At 45.1% G+C, this 24,648-nt stretch overlaps 1 protein-coding gene and 1 non-coding gene across 2 annotated transcripts; one reads left to right on the top strand and one right to left on the bottom strand.

Annotated features, from left to right (window-relative positions):
• Positions 1–14,571: 14,571 nt before the first annotated feature.
• Positions 14,572–14,653, bottom strand: TRNAS-UGA. The gene has a single exon. It is a non-coding gene; the product is annotated as a tRNA-Ser (tRNA).
• A 5,262-nt stretch (positions 14,654–19,915) lies between these two features.
• On the top strand, positions 19,916–21,117 carry LOC120697545. Its single transcript, XM_039980810.1, has one exon. It carries the CDS (start codon positions 20,111–20,113, stop codon positions 20,765–20,767), a length of 657 nt encoding a protein of 218 aa, XP_039836744.1. The 5' UTR covers positions 19,916–20,110; the 3' UTR covers positions 20,768–21,117.
• Positions 21,118–24,648: the final 3,531 nt, after the last annotated feature.

Raw genomic sequence — 24,648 nt, 5'->3', positions numbered from 1 at the left:
GTAAACTACCACCAAAATTTCAAAGCAAAACAAGCTTTCAAGCATCAGATAAGAAAAAGATTAAAGAACAAGTAGTTATACACCTAGTAACACAAAACAACATCTACAGCAAAAACTTGCAACTAAGGCCTAACATATTCTGGTTTTACTGCATAGAGCTCTTCAAGAGGATTCCAAAACATCAAGATTTGCTATTTTACGAATTTTCTACGAATTGATCTAGAATTTCAAAGTTCACTGAAAATATTACAAAGCAGCCCCTACTGGCACTATTCATCTGAGTCTATGCCTATGCAAATAACCCCCTGGGTTTCCTTTCCTTTCAACCCGAGGTCCCTGGGCCGGGTCAGAGAGGGGAGGCGGCGGTTGACCGGCCGTTTCCCGGCGAGGGGCTCACCGGCGGCGAGAGGGGAGGGGTGCGTGAGCTTCACGGGTGCAAGGCGCACCTCTGGGTGGCCTAGGGTTGCGCGGAGGGGCTCGGAATCGGCGGCTCGGCGGAGCAGGGCGGGTCGGCGGCGGAGGCAAGCGACGGCGAGGGTGCTCCGGTGAGGTTCAGGCGAGGGGAAGTGGCCTGGGAGCTGCGCGAGGTCGAGGCGGTGCTAAAGGTGGGGGATGTAGGGGTGGAGCGGGCCTGGGTTGGCGGCTCCGCGGTGGAGTGGAGCTCGCCGGCGTTCGGGGTGAGCGGCGGCGGCGTTCTGGGGCGTGGGGTTAGGGAACTGGCGAAACGAGGAGGGGAATAGAGCGCGGGGCTTCTGGTAGTGCTCAGGCGCGCGAAAGATCGAGAGCTGGGCCTCTGGTTTGGGCTCTCCGCGGCGGCGGCGAGGTGGCAGCCGGCGGGGAGGTTCTGGGCGCGGCGGGGCGGCGTGGCGAGGGGTGGAGGCGCCAGCGCGAGGCAACAGGCGGGGGAGGAGCTCGTCCGCGACGCGTGGGCGCCAGCGCACGGCGAATTGATGGCCGGGAAGGCCGGGAAATCGTCGGCGGGCGGCGCTGTCGATGGCCGGCGGCGAGAAGCAGAGCAGGGTGGGGAGATGGTCATAAGGACGATTTTGCAATTTCCAAAAGTTCCAGGGACCTTTCTGTAAACAAGCAATAACTTTCGAACTAAAGCTCAAATGAAAAAGTGCCCAACATGAAAGTTGTTCAACTTTTCAAGATCTACAACTTTGATGTTGTGCAAAAATTTATTTGACCAAAGATTCAAGAGCTAAAATTAAAATCATTGAAGGGATTTTGAAATCTAGGAAATTTGTCTTTTTCAACGTAAATTCACTACAAACATAGACTTACAAGCAAAATTGGTTGCCATGCAATAAATGCACTGAAATTTTGCACAAACACCCTCCATAAAAGCTATAAACACAATTAACTATATAAAGGACCTTGCATAAAATCATAATTACACATATAACCTTTCATAATTACAAAAAGATCCTTTTTAAGTAATTGAAGCACATGATGCATAGCAAACCTACACCATTACTGTGCAGGCACCAAAATAAAATACTGTGTAAACACCCGGGGTGTTACAGCCTTCCCCCCCTAAAAGGAATCTCGTCCCGAGATTATAGAAAGAAAAGGGTGCAACGATTTGGTACCTGGATTGGTTCTAAGAAAGTCGGGAAAGTTTCTTTGGAGAAAATTTTCAGTTTCCCAAGTAGCTTCTTCTACAGTATGCTGATTCCACTGGATTTTGTACATTTTAACTTTCTCCCTTCTAGTACTTCTTTCTTTTGTGTCAAGAATCTTGATTGGATACTCCGTATAAGATAGATCGGATTCAATTTCGATATCTTGTGGTTCAAGGATTTCAGTAGGTACCCTGGTGCACTTCCGAAGTTGTGAGACATGGAAGACATCATGAACGGCGGCCAATTGAGATGAAAGATGGAGTCGGTAGGCAACGGGTCCACAAGTTTCGATAATTTCAAATGGTCCGATATATCGGGGTGCTAATTTCCCTTTTAAGCCAAAGCGTTGAACACCTTTAGTAGGAGATACTCGCAAATATACAAAGTCTCCTACCTCGAATTGTAAAGGATCTCTTCTTTTGTCTGCATAACTTTTCTGTCTTGATTGGGCTGCTTTAAGATTAACCTGGATAACTCTGACTTGCTCCTCTGCCTCAGAGACTAAATCTGGCCCAAAAATTTTGCGTTCCCCAGCTTGCGACCAATTCAAAGGAGTTCGACACCTTCGACCGTATAATGCTTCAAATGGGGCCATTTGCAAGCTAGATTGATAACTGTTATTGTATGAAAACTCTGCCAGTGCTAAGCACTTAACCCAATTCTTGCCATATTGAATAACACATGCCCTCAACATGTCTTCAAGGATTTGATTGATTCGTTCAGTTTGCCCATCTGTTTGTGGATGATAAGCTGAACTACGAATCAGTTTTGTTCCAAGGGATTCTTGCATTTGCTCCCAGAAACGTGCTATAAACTGAGGCCCACGATCAGAAATAATCGTCTTTGGAATGCCATGTAAACGAACAATCTGATCGAGATAAATTTCTGCGTACTTCTTGGCAGAATAAGTGGTGTGTACTGGAATAAAATGAGCGGTCTTGGTGAGTCTATCAACGATTACCCAAACAGAATCATGCTTATGAGGAGTAGTGGGTAAACCAACGATAAAATCCATACTGATGTCCTCCCATTTCCAGGATGGAATAGATAAAGGTTGGAGAGTACCAGCTACTTTCAAATGACTAGCTTTAACTCTTTGACAGACATCACACTCAGAAACATATCTGGCGATCTCTCTTTTCATTCGAGTCCACCAGAAATTTTGTTTGAGATCATGGTACATCTTGGTACCACCGGGATGAATCGAAAACTTCGATAGATGTGCTTCATCAAGGATTTGCTTTCTAAGCTGATGATCCTTAGGTACCACCAGTCGGGATTCGAACCATAGAACTCCCCTATGATCCACTCTGAAACATTTATACTTTGCTTCTCCCTGTGATAACTTTTCCTTGATAACCTTGATACCCTCATCATGTAATTGTCCCATGATGATGCTATCCTGAAGTGTAGGCTCAAGGGATATATGGTTCAAACTTCCTTGAGGTACCATTTCTAGGTTTAACTTCATCATTTCCTGGCATAGAGTTTCATTGAATGGTTCTACAGATAGACAATGGCATTGTGACTTGCGGCTGAGTGCATCCGCAACCACATTAGCCTTTCCTGGATGATAATGCACTTCTAGATCATAATCCTTTATCAACTCCAGCCAGCGTCTCTGTCTCATGTTGAGATCCGCTTGAGTGAAGATATATTTGAGACTCTTATGGTCAGTGTAAATATTACAGTGAGTTCCCATAAGATGATGTCTCCACATCTTAAGAGCGTGAATGACAGCTGCTAACTCCAGATCATGGGTTGGATAATTCTTCTCATGATCTCGGAGAGCTCTTGATGCATAAGAGATAACCCGGTTGTCCTGCATAAGCACACAACCAAGTCCCGTACCCGACGCATCACAATAGACATCAAAAGGTTTAGTACTGTCCGGTGTAGACAATACTGGAGCGGTAGTTAATCTTGCTTTGAGAGTTTGGAAAGCTTCTTCACACTTATCATTCCAAACAAACTTCACTCCCTTCTTCAATAACTCCGTCATAGGCTTGGCTATTCTGGAGAAATCAGTAATGAATCGACGATAATATCCAGCTAAACCAAGAAAACTGCGAATTTGATGAACTGAAATAGGAGATTCCCAATCCATCACTTCTTGTACTTTAGTTGGATCAACAGATATACCGTCACTGGAGATAGTGTGACCTAAGAATTTCACACTGTCCAACCAAAATTCACACTTGGAGAATTTGGCATAAAGATGATGATCTCGTAATCGTTGGAGAACGATACGCAAATGTTCAGCATGATCTTCTTCATTCTTGGAGTAGATTAAGATATCGTCAATGAAAACCACGACGAATTTATCCAGCTCCGGCATGAAGACTGAATTCATCAAGTACATAAAATATGCTGGGGCGTTGGTAAGACCAAAAGACATAACCAAATATTCATATAGTCCATATCTGGTAGAGAAAGCAGTCTTTGGAATATCACAAGGCTTGATCTTTATTTGATGGTAGCCAGAACGAAGATCAATCTTAGAGAAAACCTTAGCTCCAGCTAACTGATCAAACAGAATATCAATGCGGGGAAGAGGATACTTGTTTTTAATAGTGACCGCATTGAGTGGTCGATAATCAACACATAGCCTCAAACTATCGTCTTTCTTCTTCACAAACAGGGCTGGACATCCCCAGGGTGAAGAACTTGGACGTATAAAACCTTTGTCAAGAAGATCTTGGAGTTGGACTTTCAATTCTGCTAATTCATTTGGAGGCATTCGGTACGACCTCTTAGAAATAGGGGCGGTACCGGGTTGAAGTTCGATAACAAACTCGATGTCCCTATCAGGAGGCATTCCAGGTAAATCATTTGGAAACACATCCGCATACTCCCACACAATAGGGATATCTTCAAGTTTAATTTCTTTTGCGACATAGGCACAAGAGTTAATGTACTCTCGTTGGGGTAGATAGAGTATGGTGGCTCCTTGATGTGGTGAATCTATCTCGACAGCCCGGGAAGAGATATCTAATAGCACTTTATGTGTAGTCATCCAATTCACGCCTAGAATAACATCCATGCCTTCTAAATTCAGCAAGATCAAGTCTGTCTTTATCAATTTGCTACCCAGCTTAATTGGCACACATCTAGTGATTTGATTGGAAGCTATCTTCCCACCAGGGGTTGTTATCATAAACGATCCCTTAGTATGACAAAAATCCAATCCTAATCTTGCTCCAAATTTGGCACTTATAAAACTATGCGTTGCACCAGAATCAAATAATATGACTGCGGGTTTATTGTGGATAGAGAAAGTACCCGTCATTACTGGTGCTCCTGCTGGAAGGTCTGCAAGAGTAGTGAAATTAACTCGCCCTTGCCGGACTTGCACTATTTGCCTCTTGCCCTTGCCCTTGTTGTTGTTGTTGTTGTTGTTGTTGTTCTGATTAGAGTTTTGCCCTGGATTGTTTCTTCTGGGTTGTGGACAATTCTTGGCAAAATGAGAAGCACTGCCACAGTTGAAACATCGATTATTACTATTCCCACTATTGAACTGTGGGGCATTCGGCCTTGGGCTAAACTGCTGTTGTTGCTGTTGCTGAGGCACTGGAGGTCTGAATCCTCCCTGTTGCTGAGGCGGCCTAAAGACAAACCTACCCACTGGGGCATTTCTTTGTGGAGGCCTAGGTGGAGTATTTTGCACCAGGCGATACCTTGGTGGCTGGGCACTCGAGGGTCCCGTTGGTGCCTTCCGCTTTTTCTCAGCACGATGTGCAGCAATACAATCTTCCTGTGTAATGGCCATATTCACCAGCTCATTATAGGTATGGGGCTGAACCAAGTTTAAACGTTCCTTGAGCTTAGTATTGAGGCCACAACGGAAACGATCACGTTTCTTGGCATCAGTATCAGCATGATGGCCCGCATATTGGCACAGATGATTGAAGGTCTGTGCATATTGAAGAACAGTGCGGGTTCCCTGATCTAGAGCCAAGAATTCATTCAACTTTCTCTCCATCAGTCCATCCGGAATATGATGTGATCTGAATGCAGTTCTGAATTCCTCCCAAGATATGATATGTTCAGCAGGCTGCATTTCACAATAATTATCCCACCATAAACGTGCAGGACCGCGAAGCTGTTGGGCGGCAAAGGGGGCCTTGTTCGCATCAATACATGGTACCGCTAACAAAGCAAACTTGGAATTGATTGTACGAAGCCAAGCATCGGCATCCAATGGGTCATCAGCTTTGCTGAAAAGTGGAGGTTGGGTACCAAAGAATTCCTGGTAACCCGCTGGTTGTGCCTCCCTTCCTCCATACTGTTGGCGTGGCTGATTTTGTTGCCCATGGACTAGCTGGCGAAGCAGTTCTGTTTGCATGGCCATTAACTCGGCCAGATTTGACGGGGGTGGCGGTGGTTGCTGAGATCCACTGCCAGTTTCACAACCAAAGCCATCAGGCGTTCCGCGTGTATGACCAACCATCTGTAATCATGGAAGACATCCATTAGATACATATTTCTCGCTTCCAAAATCAATGGTACATGCAATGATCATACATTTGGATAAAACAACATCAGCAAAAATGTAACTAGATGCGGTGTAGCACAATGTGCACAACACATAAATGTGCAACCCACAAAAATTAAAACTGATCAGCTGCTAGATAGCTTCATGCTCCATCGTATAAAGACTCAATGCTGAGAGCAAAGGGTAAAGGAAATAATCTATCAATTCGCTCTTCCTTGCTATGTGCTATGTTGCTAAACAACAGAGATCATAGAAGGGGTTGGACTAAAATTTAGTCTCACAGATTCAACATGCTAACATTTGATGAACACATATGCCACAAAAATTTGCAACCTCTTGTATTCATCAAAGGGCGTGAAAAATGCACAAATAAAGAGATTTGCTAAGTAGAAGATTATTATTTCCAAACTGGTAGTCGCTACTTATATTACATCCAAAGCAGCCTTGTTCTTACAACCTAACATCGCTTAACCTTACCACATATAATACAACAAGTGGTACTCCTCCCTAAGGCTATTTTACAATAACATCTTCCCTATATACATATGCTACAACAAGAGAACACAACTATCTAGGACAAGTCTAAGACGCCTAGAAGTCGTCGAGGTTGCCCACAGAAGAGGCACTGCCGGAAGAAGAGTCGTCCGGCTGAGGGTTAGGCTCAGCAAGTGCGTGCTCTGAATCTAAGTCAGATACTCCCTCAATCTCCTCTGGGTCCTCCTCTGCTGCTGCAGGCTCAGCTGGGGCATCTAGTTGCTCCTGGAGCATACCAACATGTGCTAAAGCATCAGCCCAATCTGCTTGCAGCTCATTCACCTGTGCCTGAAGAAATCCGATAACTGTGTTGCGCTGCTCTATCTCAGCACCATACTCCATAGCCTGATGCTCAAACTGTGCAATAGCAGTGTCCCTCCCAGCAACGGCATCCTGAAGTCCCCCAATCTGAATATCCTTCAGACGAAGACCTCGCTGAAAACTCTGGGCCAAGTCTATCACCTGGTCCATGTGTCGCTGCTGAAGTATCTGGTAGTGAGACTGGGCATTCATATATCTGACTACTGCCTCGATAGTCTCATCCGCTACATCTCCAATCAAGTGCCCAAAGTGTGTGACCCTGAACAGCCACTCTGCATCGCCAGTACGGACTGCTGGAAACAAACCAATAGGATATGCTGCTACCTCCTCGGGGTGGTGCTCACAAAAAGTGGTGATAGCGTTGAGAGCTGCTTTCTCAAACGCATCCACAAGACGATACCCAATCACCTCGATCTCAATCGGTGGCCACTCCAAGGTGGGGTGCTGAGGAATGGTCATCTTAACTCTGTTCTTCTTAATTCCATCCTCCGAGAACTGGCGTCCCGTGTACTGGGGTGGATCTGGGTAGTGGAAGATACGAAGTGAATCCCAAAGAATCCTCGGAAAACCCTCCCAGTACAGACAATCGGTATGAGCATTTCCCTCCTCATCCCAAAAGATCTGGGAACAAGTCGCCATCTGAATCAAAAAGGATTCAAATGTGAGTAATACAATTATCTCAAGACTTCTCAAATAAAGCTTTAAGAAGACTGCGGTAAAACAAATGTGATTCTAATTCACAAGATGATATGATTCCAAACTCAAAGAATAATAAACCACAATCGGTACTGGTTCATCATTTGAGATTCTAAGGAATGAAAAGATCCTTATAACAACAAGATGGGGCTTAGGAGGAAGGCATGACTCGAAACCATATTTTTTTTATCTAAGGAAAATCTAAGCATCGTAACAAGCATGCTACTAAAATCAGAGTTTCACTCACTCATGTTTTAAGCACACTAACACTTATCTTATAAGGATTCATACTAGAAATTCCTTAAAAAGCTCATGTAGCAACTTTAAATATCATGAACCAATCAAACATCAACCAGATATGTATGCACGTCCTGACCGTCCTCACAAGATAAACAATTGCCAACTATCGTTGGGCTTACGTGGTTAGCACGGTGGTATACATAAATACGGCTCTCCCTATATAGCTATTCGATACATTCTAACCGTTCTTAGCTTATCGAATCGCGGTTAGTGTACCTGCATAAGATTGACAGACATATATATATATCCAATGAACCTTTCATGCCAGCATTCATGAAAGCGTTCCCAAACATTACCGCTCACTATAGAAGCGGCAGCCATACAATTTCCGCCGTATGGCCAGCGTTAGCATACGCTACTCAGAGGCGTATTCACAAATTTCTTTACTCCCAATATAGTCGACCGAGGTCGGTATATTGGCAGCAGCTCAAGTAGGTCACTGCTTGAGCGCAGCGTTCGGTTCGCATCACCGACGGGAAGGTCAGACTCCCTCAGCTGACTGAGCACACTTTACTTCCAATATAGTCAACTAATCGTTGGTATATTGGGAGCACCTCAAGTAAGCCACTGCTTGAGTGCAGCGTTCGGCTCGCATCACCGACGGGAAGGTCAGACTCTCTCAGCTGACTGAGGATCCTTACCATCTTACCTCACGTAGGTGCGTCGTTACAATAATAAGAGTTGCTTGTGAGTATGGTTTGACAAAATGTAAAGTGCTGGAAGTCAGATAACATAAACCATACAGAAAATAACCACCTAGTAAATCCCATAAATTCCCTAGGACTTTACGTTCTAAACACAACTCTTAACGAATCCAACATAGTTTTCCGAAATTCTTTATGGTTCCAATTTTATATGGAAAACGATTTTTAAGGTTCCAACACCTCTGGTATATGCTTGTAGCTCTGATGCCAGCTGTGGCAGAACCGCCTAAATTATCCCGGCTCAAGTGCGTAAACCATCACCATAAAGGCAACATTAGCTTAAACGCACTTCAAACGGAACAATTTTTGGTCTGTCGGGTAACGTCCCGATACAACCACCGATTCTCGGATCGAACAAGCATACCTCGCACGAAGGCGAGTCCAGAGATATTACAACCACAAAATTTACAACACAGGCAAGTTCAGTAGTGATTACAAAATAGTTCAAACCATTATTACAAAACCAACTTAAGTAAAACAGTTATACAAGCCATGATTATCAGTTCAGAGTCTAAACAGCGGAAGAAGAAACACGATCTCTACAACACGTCGCCAAAAGTATACCAAGCTAGCCCAAGCCGGGTATCACTCGTCATAGTCATTGCCGGCCGAAGACGTATCCCATTCTACGGACCAGCCAGGAGGCAACGAGCAAGGATAGGTCAAGCTAGCGACCTGATCCTCAAAAGTCATACCTGAAAAAGGGTTTCAACAGCAAGGCTGAGTATTCTAATACTCAGCAAGACTTAACCGACAACGGGTATAAGTAGCCCACCTTAGCTAGACTATGCAAGGCTTTGTAAGGCTCTGGTTTTCCTTTGCTGAAAAGCAATAAAGAGTAGGTCCTTACTTTCAAGTTTTAGCTGCAAGATTCTAGTTGATTAACCATTCTATGTAAGCATCTACCAACCATTCATGGTGAAACTTCTAAGCAAACATCAAGATTAATAAGAATATTGTTGCTCTTATTACTCTGTGTGGCAAAGAGATCAAGCAGTCTCATTTCATCGTGAGAGGCGGACGATTCTGAATCGAAATTCAACCTTGCAAGGGTAACCTAGCACACACGTCTGGAATACCGTCGGGTCATTCCCAAACAACCGTTAACCTTTCTTTCCGGCTTGTGGATAGTGCCACTCTCCCCGACTACAGGGCTCCAAGGCCGAACCTTGTCCCTAGAAGTCGTAGTGTTGCGCAACATAAAATAAAACCTATCCCTACTGAGAGAGTGGGAGGTATATCCACTCCCCGGTCCAATCGGCTACTAGGCTTGCCGCGTACCATATTTACGGCATGTGACTAGTACTTTCAAAAACTTAACCAGCACTACCACACACCGCGACCTTAGCAAGTTCATCAACACAGACGGGGTCTCACATAGGACATAATATCGAACACAACCCCGTCCGTCGTCCTTATATTAATAACAGAAAGTAAACAAGCAATTCCTATAAAGCTCGCGTGTGACAGGCAATCACTCGACTTTTACCGTTCCTATAAGCTTAGCAGATAGTCGAACTCAGGTCTAGTGTTCAGTACATAGGTTCCTAGGATCATGCATCTAGGGTTCCAATTCAAATCCTAAGAACTGTAAATGCACAAGTAAGTAATAACAGTAAAATGATAATAATTTGAAATATAGGTTATGTCCGGGGCTTGCCTTCTCGGTAATTGCTAACTATTTCAGCGCTAGGCTCTTCCGAACTTTGGTTCGGGGCTTCAGTTAGTTCCGCAGTGTTCACTTGAGCTTCGAGATCACCTCCGTCAGACTCCGGAATCAACTCGTACGTCCCGTCTGACAAAGTAGTCGTATCTATATGTAATGCAAGAACAACATTATAAACAAACATGGGCAATCGTTTATAGAGTAGTTAAATAACAAATTTAACTACACAAGGCATCATGATCAAAAGCACAAAAGAAGTTAACTAACTTCATAAAAAGAGTGGTGGCGATTTCCTATACAAATAAGTCATGGTTTGTAAATAAATCAACAAATCAAAGTACAAACAGTAATAAAATCTACCAAAATTACTCTAAACAGAACATGAATAAAGTAATCTACCCTACAAAAATAATGCCAAGACATGTAATCATTTAATCACAATAAATCATTTACTCAGATAACATCTAGAACAAGCAAGAATTACACAGGTCAAACTAAAGAAGATCAGAAGCTCAAAATTTAACATGAGATCTAAACAGGGATGATCTAGCTGATGTGAATTTTTCATGATTTTATCTGCACGGAATTAATTCAGAAAAATTAAACTAAACAGACATCAGTTTAGCAAGATTTAATTTTTGCTCCTGTTCTAGACATGAACTAAAGCTCAAACTTCCTGGACAAGCTAACATACTCCAGAAGAACACTCATGAATATTTTCAGGATTTGTTAAGAACAGAAACTATTTACCATGAATAAAGTCTATTAAACAAATATTAAATCAAATAAAAAGCTACAACAAAGAACTGATCATGAAATTTTTATAGCAAAGCTAGTGTAACATGAGTAAACTACCACCAAAATTTCAAAGCAAAACAAGCTTTCAAGCATCAGATAAGAAAAAGATTAAAGAACAAGTAGTTATACACCTAGTAACACAAAACAACATCTACAGCAAAAACTTGCAACTAAGGCCTAACATATTCTGGTTTTACTGCATAGAGCTCTTCAAGAGGATTCCAAAACATCAAGATTTGCTATTTTACGAATTTTCTACGAATTGATCTAGAATTTCAAAGTTCACTGAAAATATTACAAAGCAGCCCCTACTGGCACTATTCATCTGAGTCTATGCCTATGCAAATAACCCCCTGGGTTTCCTTTCCTTTCAACCCGAGGTCCCTGGGCCGGGTCAGAGAGGGGAGGCGGCGGTTGACCGGCCGTTTCCCGGCGAGGGGCTCACCGGCGGCGAGAGGGGAGGGGTGCGTGAGCTTCACGGGTGCAAGGCGCACCTCTGGGTGGCCTAGGGTTGCGCGGAGGGGCTCGGAATCGGCGGCTCGGCGGAGCAGGGCGGGTCGGCGGCGGAGGCAAGCGACGGCGAGGGTGCTCCGGTGAGGTTCAGGCGAGGGGAAGTGGCCTGGGAGCTGCGCGAGGTCGAGGCGGTGCTAAAGGTGGGGGATGTAGGGGTGGAGCGGGCCTGGGTTGGCGGCTCCGCGGTGGAGTGGAGCTCGCCGGCGTTCGGGGTGAGCGGCGGCGGCGTTCTGGGGCGTGGGGTTAGGGAACTGGCGAAACGAGGAGGGGAATAGAGCGCGGGGCTTCTGGTAGTGCTCAGGCGCGCGAAAGATCGAGAGCTGGGCCTCTGGTTTGGGCTCTCCGCGGCGGCGGCGAGGTGGCAGCCGGCGGGGAGGTTCTGGGCGCGGCGGGGCGGCGTGGCGAGGGGTGGAGGCGCCAGCGCGAGGCAACAGGCGGGGGAGGAGCTCGTCCGCGACGCGTGGGCGCCAGCGCACGGCGAATTGATGGCCGGGAAGGCCGGGAAATCGTCGGCGGACGGCGCTGTCGGTGGCCGGCGGCGAGAAGCAGAGCAGGGTGGGGAGATGGTCATAAGGACGATTTTGCAATTTCCAAAAGTTCCAGGGACCTTTCTGTAAACAAGCAATAACTTTCGAACTAAAGCTCAAATGAAAAAGTGCCCAACATGAAAGTTGTTCAACTTTTCAAGATCTACAACTTTGATGTTGTGCAAAAATTTATTTGACCAAAGATTCAAGAGCTAAAATTAAAATCATTGAAGGGATTTTGAAATCTAGGAAATTTGTCTTTTTCAACGTAAATTCACTACAAACATAGACTTACAAGCAAAATTGGTTGCCATGCAATAAATGCACTGAAATTTTGCACAAACACCCTCCATAAAAGCTATAAACACAATTAACTATATAAAGGACCTTGCATAAAATCATAATTACACATATAACCTTTCATAATTACAAAAAGATCCTTTTTAAGTAATTGAAGCACATGATGCATAGCAAACCTACACCATTACTGTGCAGGCACCAAAATAAAATACTGTGTAAACACCCGGGGTGTTACAGCAGGCGCCGCTCCCCCTTCTGCGCCGCCGGGCCCCGCCGCCGGGCCCCTTCTCCGCCGCTGGCCCCTTCTACGCCGCCGACCAGCGCGCTCGGAGCCCCTGGCGCAGCTCCATGACTCGCTCCGCTGTGCATCGGCCGGCCACCGCCCGAATCTGCGTCGGCGTCCTGGGAATCGCGCCGGCGAGCCCGCAGGTGGCGCGCCTCCGCTCCCCTTTTTCCTCCCTGTCCCCGGCGCCCCAGTGGCCATGGAGGCCCGGCACTGCCTCGGATTGGCCATGCGTGGGCGTGCAGCAGGGCGCGCTGGAGGTAGGAGATGAAACAGACAGTTGGTCCAGTGTGTAAGTGAAGGAGGACGAGAGATGAGGAGGGGAGGCTGGACTGTGGAACTGACGGGTGGGTCCCACCATTTTCTAAAGGTGATGGCTAACCTCTAGAGGTCTATTTGTGATATTAATCTATTTGATCTAATTATATAGTCAAGATACTCAAAAAATATAAGAATTATTGAATTCTGCTCGTATTCAGCAAAAAAATGAGATATCATCAGTCTCAAGGGCATTTCAAACATTTTACTACTCAACTCAGATAATCGGGTCAAAATAATCAGGATTGTCAAACACCCAGCTTATCCAAACAGCCGATTCTCTAGGCAGCTAGATTATCTTAGAATCCTGATTCTCAGAAAAGCGAGATCCAAAAAAGCGAAAACAAACGGGGCCTCAGTCTCCACCGCCATTGTTGCTACTACTATCAGTATCAAGCACGCTGGGCTACGGCGAGTACTCCCCCGTCACCGCGTGGTGATCCTGGCGGTGAATGGCAGCACGTCGGGCCTAATACGGATCTGCTGGCCTGCTGTGCGTGGGCATCGTGCATCAACTGAATCGCAGGATACGAAAACATTACGACAACATGAGTTGCTTCATTGCAAGCGGAGCACTGAGCACAAAAGGACTGTTGCAGTACATTGAAGGGATGCGACTGGGACAATGAGGTGACTTCCAATTGGAACCTGGAGCAGTCAATTCAGTGCAGTTGCATTGAGTGTCCATTCTCAATAGTAACATCACCTGCATAAGCAAAAGGGAATACATCGGAATAGAATTGACTTGGCGTGGAATTGGCACCGCCGCAAGCAAGGACCGAACTTTTTTTTTTGATACTTTCCAAGGACCGAACTTGGCGCGGCACCAGCCAATGCAAGATCCTGTCCGCAACGCAACGCGGCGCTCCTGCGGACGAGATGAGCGCGGCGGCATTTTTTCGGCCCTTCAGCCCCTTCCGTCGCAGGCAAGGTGCCAGGCCACTTGGTCGTCCTCGTTTCTGCGCCCCGAGCCCCGCGGCGCACTGCAGCATCGGAAGCCGGAGGCTATCCAGCGTCCATGGTGGGCTGCCTTCTCAGAACTCAGAAGAGGAGGGATGGATGCACAGTCTTGGAGACTTGGCCGCCGGAGGGCGCCCGCTGCGCCGCGGCCAGAGAGTAAACTGGCGCTTGTGGAGACTGGAGAGATGGCGAGGTGCTCGAGTCGCTTAATGGCGGCCTGGGTGTTCAGAATTCAGATTCGTCTCCTGGCATCGGATCACTGGAATTTTTCTCCTGACCTACTCCGAACGTGCATGTCAAGCTGGTTAGATAGCTGCACCGGCTCATCTTGCAGACAAGTTGAGCATTATTGTGCACTTTCATGATCAAGATGAATCGGGACGAAATTAAGGGGATGTCTGTTACATCAAAGTATGCTCACAATAGTGAGGGCTTCATCAGGCCGGCGCCGTTCGTTTTGGCATCGCAGTTGCTGGAATGACTTCCAATGGCGCTTAGGAAGGAACAAAAAAAAAAAAAAAAAAAAGACGTCGACAGCAGGGTTCGAACCTGCGCGGGCGAAGCCCAACAGATTTCAAGTCTGTCTCCTTAACCACTCGGACATATCGACTTATTTTAATTTTTCAACGTTTTAATCATTATAATTAATTATTTGTCTTTTTCCATCGTGCAGCCAGCCATCATCAGTCCAGCAATTTACTTTTACTGGAAGTTTGCAGAAAAGGTCTTTCCAATGTACCCAGAAAATTGCCATTTGTGCGTGTCGCTTTAGCTTTCTCAAAGATTGGGAGCTGTTTTTCCTGTCTAAAAAGACCAAAAATAAAACATAGCTTTGCAGATACAAAGAAATTAAAGCGGGCTGTAAAGTTGCTATCTTATTATCCTAGCATGTAAAATTTCAGAAAATATTGTGTCCCCTATGCTGCTTCCTCTGGCAAAAGATCTTTTTTCAAATTGTCAAAGAGTTAGGAATTCGATAATCAAAGTTGCCTACAAATTAAAGTAAACCACTTTGATTGTGTTTGGCTGGTTGGTGCTGGTGGCCGGTGCTGATTTTTTGTGAGAGAAAAATACTGCCGGCTGGTTGGTGCTAGTTTTGTGTGAGAGAAAAATACTGTTGGCTGGATGCAGCGAAGATGCAGCAAACAAAGTCTTTCTTTAACACTCACAGTGTACCTCCTGCTCGCACTTTCCTTGTCAGCCACTGTTCCACTATGTTGCTGCCTTGTTTTTAATCGGGTCCTCCTAGCTTTTCGTATGTGTTCGAGATTTCAAGCAAAAAAGTAGAGTACAGCAGGAACAATACGTGCTGGTTTTGCAAAGTGGCACTGGCTCAGCAGGTACGAGTGGTGTGGGCTCTGGAGACTTGTTTGGTGTTCCAAGTGCACACAAGTCGAGAAAAGAATCTCACATGCATGGAGTACTAAATGAAGTCTATTTGTAAAATCTTTTTAAGGATGGTTATAATTTTTCACGACGAATATAGTGATGGTAATTAATCAATGATTGGCTACAGTAATGCTACAGTAATCGTCTTCAGCTCACGCGGTCAAAGGTCTCATTAGATTTTTCAAAGTTCTTAGTGTAGAGTTATAGAGGTGATTTTGTAAACTGATTTTATTTAATACTGTAATTAGCGGTCAAAGTTTTTTAGGTCCACTGGCGTAGAAAACCAAACAGGGACAAGGAACGGGCGAATGCTACGCGAAACAATCCAAGGGCACACGACTTATTGGCGTTATTATCGTCGGGGGCATTCACGTCGGCGCGTCCTTTTGCTTTGCGATTCATGAAGTGAGGTTAGGTTAAATGGTACAGATATTATCCGTGGCAGTTGCTCTCAGGACTTGAGAAGCAATAGTAACCAGCCCAGTGGAGTAACCAGCCCAGTGGCAAAGCTAAAGCTTGCCATCGGAGTCAGCCGACCCCGACGACGAAACTCCGGCAATTCTATATAAAATTATTGTTCATCACTGATTTACTGTCACTGACTCCATTAAAAAACGACAATGACCCCAGTGACCGCCATGGCTGCCCATGAACCAGCCCACGAAAATGTCAATATTATACTGCTTGTTGAAAGTTGAAACGGATGCAGACCTCATGCCTTCTAAATTCTTCAAACACCAATGTACTTTATTGGAAAAAATCACATCACATCATCAACATCAAATTAATTTGATTAAATTCACCATACTGCATCAGTTTTGTATTGTAGATGTTGATATGTTTTCTACTACAAGTTTAGTACTGTTTTTGAAAGGGTTTTATAACTTTACTTAAAATTAGATAAGTTTTATTTAAGACAAAAAAAATAAAATGTTTTAATATTTTGGAACCGATGGAGTACGTAGCCATCCTAGAAAATTGCGAGGAAGAACTACGTACCTCATCACACATCACAAAAGAAAATCTTAGGAACGTAGATGCAGGCTTCGTGCACGTGCACGCACCTTTAATTTGGCGGATCGACCATCTCTCTCACCTGGCAGCCACCAGGCACAAGCCAACTACCCCCACTCGATGGAGGTGCATGCCGTCGTGTCATGGGCTGCTCACGGCACACGTATGCCTGCACGGTGCACGCACGCGCCGCGGGTACACGTCGATCGGGGACGGGACGTACCGGCCACACGACCAAATTGGATTCTTTCCGTAAAAAAAAAACTCAAATGGGATCATCAATGGCTCCGTCACGTGTCAGGCACGGGCCGGCCGGTCCGACCGATCGATCATCGCGTAGGAGTACGTACGACTGTCTCCCGCCCGTTAACTTTCACCGTTATCTGGCGGGAGCTGGAGGATGGAGTTGGAATGATGTGAGAAAGAAATATTGTAGGCTGCAGCCGAACAGCCGAACACGGTGTTTAATTTTCTGGACCGAACCGGCCGCCGCCGTGCCCGTCGAATCAATCACGTCGCGTGCTACAGGAGGGGAGGGGAGGCGGCCGCGCGGGGCTTCGAAGCTGCGAGGCGCGTCCCGTTGCGTGGGGCACGGACGGGATCCCTGCGCTGGGCACCGCCGCACCGGTGCCTGCCGACTGCCGAGCCTGCAACTACTCGTTACAGTTGCTATCAACATCTGGGAAAAGCCGTGCTGCGAGTAGCTGGATGGACGCTGACAAGCTCGCGAGTAGATGGGAGATGGATGTATAATCGAGCATTAGAAAACACCAACTCAAAAAAGAGCCTTACAAATTTAACGCTAATACGACACAAATTTAAAAGTTGGGTTTCTCATGTAAAAGATCGTTACTGCTATCGCTAGCCACGCAAACTGTTTGACTAGCACTAAAATTATTTTTAATGAAAATTTAGATATTACTCCCTCCATTCCAAATTATAAGTCATTCCAAAAAATTTGTAGAGTCAAAGTTTTTCAAGTTTGACCAAATTTATATGACAAGATAATAACATTTATGATACCAATTAAGTATTATTAGATTTTTTAGCTATATTTTTATAGTGCACCTATTTGATGTCATAAATTTTTATATTTCTGTATATAATTTTGATCAAATTTTGAGATGGTTTGACTCTCCAAATTTTTTGGAATGACTTATAATTTAGAACGGAGGGAGTATATTTCAAATTTTTAGATATTGTAGCATTTTCGTGTAGAAAAGAATTGTTGCATGCAACGCATGCAATGTTGGTGGGCCGCCGCCGGTAGCTTCGCTGCGCCTCGGCTGTTTGGTGGGCCGCTGGTGCGCGCACGGACGCTGGTAAGATCCGTAGATCCAGGTGCACGTACGCGGACGCTGTCGGCTCGGCTGCAACGAAATTCACAAGGGTTGCAGATCCGTGGCCGGCGTGTCGTTCGCGCCAGGACAACGGGAGCTCGATCGAGCGTGTCATCACCAGCTGCACGAACACCGGGGCAAATGCTCCGAACCTTGTCAAAATCTAGCTAGCAAGGGAATCAAATACCTCTCGAATACTCGTATTCCTAAATCCTAATAATTTGCAGTGGCATGCATCGATCACCTGCAAAAAAAAAATGAAGAAAAAAAACTTGCCACGGCATGCACGCGAAGTCTAGCGTCGATACTATATAAACTGTGAAATTCAATTAATCAATTTGCTGCTGTATTTTTTATTTATATATATAAAAAAACATTGCGCGATGTCACGCGGCTTAGAGAAATTAAGGAAGCGGCGGTGGGCCCACTGTCGGGTCGTTTTCAGGTGGCGCCCGCCGCCCGGCAAGGTAACCATCACCGAATCACCCATCATTGATTTTTTTTTTCTTGAATACATCCATCATTGAAATTTGAAAACCAATATATAGAGCAACAAAGGGTCAGGGTGCATAGCATTAGCATTACATGGTGATTGTGAGGCGCCAGCAATTTACCAAATTATTGCCCTACCCCTTCATTCGTTTCGTGGCCAAATTGGCCACAAATTAATATGTGTGACCCCAACGTTGCGTACTCGCTTAAAACAAATTGAAATCACGTAACTGGTACCTTGGACACCAACACATAACCTTTACGGGTACCTTTTTCTGTTAAACATAATAATAAAGAGAAAAAATGCGACCAGAGGATATGAAGGTCCCCGTCATATTTCATTAAAAGGAAGCGACATCGGCTTTTGGTCGCCAAAAAAACCCACCAAACCCCGGCTCTGCCGACGATGGGGACTTTTTTGCACACGTCCGAGTTCGAGCCCGGACGGGCAAGCTCCACGACGGGAGGCTTCGCCAATTGAGCTCCACATTCGAATTTTTTTCAATAATAAAGAGAAAACATTTCACATATCAAAGTTTAGTTTGAAATATAATGAGCGGCTACACTTGACTACTCCCTCTACCCAATATAGCTACTTTTAGGTTTTTTCCCCAGTCAAATCTTTTTAAACTTTGACTAGAGATGATAAAAAGATCATGAAGATTGATAATATAAAAATAATATTAGTTTATTCATAATGAAATCAGCTATCATAATATATAATCTTTTCTATTTAAGAGTAATTATTTTTAGAGATATTATTGATTAAACTGAAACTATTTAATTTTGATCAAGTGGCCGTATATTTTTTTGACCGGGTCGGAGGGAGGAGCTCTATAGCTTCGCCTTGCACTACCGTTATGTGTGGCTCTTGGAGGAGGCCAAAACTGTGAAGAAAAAAAATATTTTCTACGCAGTTGACTGTGCATGGGCATCTGTACTGCAGCAAGTAAATTGCTTTTAGTCTTTGGTATATGATTAAAACAGGTACATCTTGCCTGGGAATATTGTATTTTTTTAAAGTCGGCCGTTGAATCTGGGTGCTGAGGGACGGCATCGCCAACTAAATGGACTTACAGTTACATGACGAAATGGACAGAAAAAAATTTGTTGTCTAAAAATGTCATGGTATTGTAGGACTTTGCACTTTTCAACTACTATTTAGACAATGGCAGTAAATTAAACGGCGTGACACGAACCATTACGTACACGGTCTGACAGGAACAGGTTCAAGGTTTGTTTACTTTAGCCGGTCAAGTTGACAAACCAGAGAGATAATATCTCAGTTCTCCTTTAGAAAAAAAAAACAGAGGCAATCTCATGATTAGGCGGAGCTTCATTAGGGTCAAAAAGGGCCATGACCCCCTGGATTTGCAAATTTTACACGAGAAGAACAATGATTTTGACACTGTTTATTACTACAGCAGAAGGGTGGCCCCCTCATTCTTCGATCCAGCTCCGCCGGTTGAGTCATCAGTTACAATTTTTCTACCACACGATTGCATATGCTTACACCAGCAAGCCGCACTCTGTTTCTCACGCTCTCATCATCTTCAGACAGTACCCTTCGATTATGTATACTAACCATGCCGTGTCACGTGCTCGTTGGTCATCGGCAAAAGTCAGCTTGAGAGAGAGAGAGATCACAGCACAAGAAGGCCTTCCTGTCCAGTGCAAAACTGCAAACAGGTGACCCATGGATATATAAAAATCACTTGCTATAGTTGCCACACACCTTCTCAATCTCAAGCGGCACCTCTCTCTCTCTCTCTCTCTCTCTCTCTCTCTCTCTCTCTCTCGGAGCAGAGGGTGTCAGTGAGTGTACAGAGGGCATGTACGCCATGGCAAGCGCCGGCGGCAAGGAGGAGCCTGGCCTGTTCGTGAAGCAGGGGAGCAAGCTCCACTCCAAGATGCTCTCCAAGGAGGCGGCGGCGCAGCTCGCCGTGCCGTCGTTCCGGGTGTACTACTCCGTGGCCTCGGCGGGCGCGGTGCCGTTCCTGTGGGAGTCGCAGCCGGGCACGCCCAAGAACGACTCGCCCTCCGCGGCGGCGCTCCCGCCGCTCACCCCGCCGCCGTCCTACTACGCCGCGGGCCGGGGCGGCGCCGGCGGCCGGTCCAGGAGGCGCCGCCCGGGGCTCATCGGCGCCATCCTCCCCAGGATCGCCCTCCTCCGGAGGCCCGGCCGGACGGCGCCGTGCTCTTCCTGGTCCTCCTCCTCCTGGTCGTCGTCGAGCTCGAACACGTCGTCGATGTCGCCCGTGTTCACCGTGCTGTCGTCGCCAGCCGCGGGGGGTTCCCGCGGCCACCACCGCCGCGCGTTCTCGGCCGGCGGCGACGAGGACTCGGAGGCCGCGCCACGGTGCTTCTGGACGGACCGCGACTGCTGCGACAAGGGAGTGGTCAAGGGGTGCGGCGTCGCGGGGGCCGTCAGGAACGCTCTCGCCACGGTCGTCGGCGGCAAGCCCGGCCGCCGAGCCACCGCAGCATAGAGGGAGGCTTCATAATATGGCTAAAGTTGAGGGTGTGCTTTGCATTTTGCTGCGGCATGTGGACCTACTCTATGTGATCTGTGGTAGTAGTAAACGTGCCATGCCAAAATTATTCGTGCATGATATGGAACATATAGCAGTATGTACTTCGTGTATGCATATATATATATATGTGTGTATGAAACCGTATATATACGTGTATATATACGGTCCTGTGTAGTCTGGTCCAGCAAATATGTGTGCTTGTCCCAAAGTTGTTGAGTGTATCACTACAGAAACGGTAGTGATAAGAGTGTTAGATCTAAAAGATGGTACTGAATAACGTCTTTGAATACCCCTTCCCATTATCATGGAAAATTAGAATACATTTTGAGAATTTTCCTTCGGTTCATTACACCGGTGTAATTTGCCTAAAAAGAGTAGTTCTAAAATTTGTAGGCATCATCTGAGATTTGGAATGTTTTCGCAAATAACCATTTATTCCTATTTTAGATATCTCGATACATCAGCTATTTGAAAGTATCCCATTTGGAGCTATAAAACCAAATTTTTACAAATGTTATCCACCCCATATGAAAAAGTAATCCAGTAGCACAGCAAACACGAACTGCCTAACAATTTCGGACAAATGACCTCCCTGAATTTCGTCGAATATGTCATTTGGATCATCCAGCTAGCTTGTCCTAACTCCTAAGTAGTAATTTCTTATTAGCTAGTAGTTGTAGATAGTTTATGGGACCCAATGGAGTCAGCCATTAATGAAGCTTAAGAGAAAATTAAGCACAAATCTAGGGGTTGAACCCCTGTCTTGCCCCCCTCGTGATTCATGATTCATATCTCTGTCATAAAACTGCTTACAATTGTTTTTCTCCAACTTGCACCAATTTGGAATGCAATATACTAATATTTAGTAACATGGAATTCTGAACTTGGATGAAATATTTTAAGGGTGGCACACAGTTAGTGTGAGATTCTTGAGAGGACACGCATGGATTTGCACCCTAGGACATTGTCCTTGACTCTCTTGCTTGATCACCATTAATTACTGACTGGCTCGAATCTTGTTTAATCGTCTCTGCTAGCTAGCAGAAAAATAAAAGGATTAAAATCTTGTTTACCCAGTCCAAGATACCTGGATGGTGCTACCAAGAAGAAGACAGTGGTGGTTAAGTTGTGATGTTATTTTGAAATTTTCCAACTCTAAGAAAGAGAAGAAACTGTCATGTGGATTATGGACTACTATGAGTTTTAACATAATTTATTATCTACATATCATGAATGCATGAAAGTTGCTGCATCAAGTGCCTGTCTAGACAGTTATGATTTAATAAGTAATGGATGAACTTCATCTATTTGACCTTCATCAGGTTCAAGTTTATCCATGCAGTCACTGTCTGATGACACACCGGAGTTATCCCTTATCAAAATGACTCGCCTGATATTATCATAAAATTTATCATCACTCATTCCGTATGTGCTGAGAATCATAGGACATGAGTTCAGTTACAAGATGTACTACTAATGTACTAGCAATTCAATCATCTTGCAGAACTGAGCTCCCCTGTTCATCCCTTGGGAAGAAGGGATAGGTGTTTGTTTGCCAAACTTCCTGCCCAGAATGAGGCGCTCAGTAAAGGCAAGGGCATCAGGGCCACTGGCTAGCCAGCTACCAGCCCTGACTGGGGGCTCCATCCCTGCTGCTGCTGCACATTGCCATGGATGGCCATTGATGCAGAGGCTTGGGTTGCCCCATATGAGGGGCACTAGGTAGTTGAAGCACTCGCAGCAGGGAAGAAGACACTCCAGCTTCAGCCCAATAGTATTTTCCTCTCATACCACTCCAGCCACCAGCTCCAGCTCCAGCCAGCCCAACAGTATTTTTCTCTCACACCATTCCAGCTCCAGCCTGCCGAACGCAGTGACTGGAGTTATTGCACTTGCAGGACCACCTCAGCTCATCAAGTGCTGATGAAAAAAATACAGTATACAGGTGGAGTGATGGACCCATGTTTCACTCCGCTCCATGTGGTGATAGGTTATAGCTCGGAGATGAATTCAGCTGGCTGCCAATGCTGTTTTAGGTAAATGACTAGGTTTAATCGGTTGCAAGAAAGCATCATGTTCATGATTTGGAACCAACACTGGAGTAATCAGTTGTAGGCGGTGCTGCATAAATTGAGTTTTTTTTGCTGATTAAAGTGGTTGCATAAATTGAGGTTTTTTTGCTGATTAAAGGGGTCACTCGAGACTGATGTGCTAGTGCACAAAAGTTAGGTGGAATTTCATAGATTGATGCACATATATGACGGCCGATTATTGATGTGCTAGGAATTGAACATTTAGAGCTTAGTAAGACAGATTAGTGCTGTCTTATGTGATACGCAACGTTATTCTTTCTAGACACCCTTCAAATCATAATTGATTATCCTTCTGATTGAGGATAGACATTGTAGGTCATTGCAGTTAGGGATTGCTGTAGAACGATTAGCAGTATTATGCCATGGGTATAAGGACTTGTCCATAGTGTCTATATTGTAGAGAACATCATCATGGCCAGCATCTTCCTACGACTCTGTCAAATGTGTTAGGTGTATTGCATGATCCCAGTCCTGATTATTAAGCATTAATTAGTGTGGCTCCAAACCTAATCCTTGCTTTTCTGTTCTAATAGTGATTAAAGATCATAGCAAAAGAGATCTGCACAGGAAACTTGACAGGTAGTCTGAATGAGAAACTGACTGAGGCAGCATACCAGTACATGTTACTTTAGTTTGTACGGAGCGTACTCATAGATGTGCACAGGGCATACTCAAAATCCGTTACACAACACTGTGGCCGGTCTTTCGGTTTTCGTTGCAGGACAATGTTAGGAACTGACAGTTCAGAATAAAAACAATAGGAGAGATTATTGCAAACAAAGATCAGACATGGGTCAGCAACTGATGTGTGTATGCTAACCAATGTGTAATGCCAAATCGATAAAGTTCAGATTGGCACATTGTAGCTGCAAGATTGTTTTCTACGTGAATGCTCATGCCAAAAAACGATAAAAGTTGATCTCCAGCTACTATCTGAATGAGTGCCATATCCTTTAGATCCAACCAAACAATTCTTGTATCTTTTGCAGGGAAGAAGAAAAGAATCTTGCTTGCTTTTCGCACGTAGTCCTTGTGAACAGCACGAAAGCTACCCATCCCACAACCTGATTTTGGTGGTTTATGTGCAGGCTAATTGCTGTGCAGGCCATCATCCTACAAACTTAAACTGACAGTTTCTGTGTTACTTGCTGAAATTCACACACACAAAAAAGGTTTCGGTAGAAATATTCCCATTTTTTTTAAAAAAATCATTTGGGCCTACGTTTCTAAACTGACCAGTGACAACAGAAGCATGGAAGCTATAATACCACCAACTACCACCACGCAATCAGCACGCATTGTTTTTTTTTATCAAAGCATACCTGTATTAAACGTTAAGGAAGACGTACAAAAACCAAGACAACAGGTACACCATACAAGGATACAGGACGAGAAGAAGGTGACATAGATGTCGGTGCACTGTGCCCATTTTATCCTTGTCCCTGATGTTACAGTCGTGACGACAAATTCCTTTTGCCAAGGATCGGCAGAGGGAGGACTCCTTGGTCTTTTCGTCCACAGTGTGACAGGCAAACAGTAATACGACATCAGAACTGCAGGGTGTTGATTTTCCATTCTGATGCGAAACCGTGAAGACTCCCAGGAAAGCTTGTCGTGACATTGATTTCAGAGATTTCCATCAGAAGGTTCTTTAAACCTCAACCTTCCATGTTCCATGTAGTGGTTAGGTCAAAGCTTACGCTGTGAAAAACTTTTCTGTAAAATGCGGTTCATATTTCACAA

The sequence above is a fragment of the Panicum virgatum genome, chromosome 3K, assembly GCF_016808335.1.
Source record: "Panicum virgatum strain AP13 chromosome 3K, P.virgatum_v5, whole genome shotgun sequence".
In the NCBI taxonomy this organism is placed as follows: Eukaryota; Viridiplantae; Streptophyta; class Magnoliopsida; order Poales; family Poaceae; genus Panicum; species Panicum virgatum.
The sequence above is the reverse complement of the archived record's forward strand: the minus strand, read 5'-3'. Positions and strand labels throughout refer to the sequence as shown.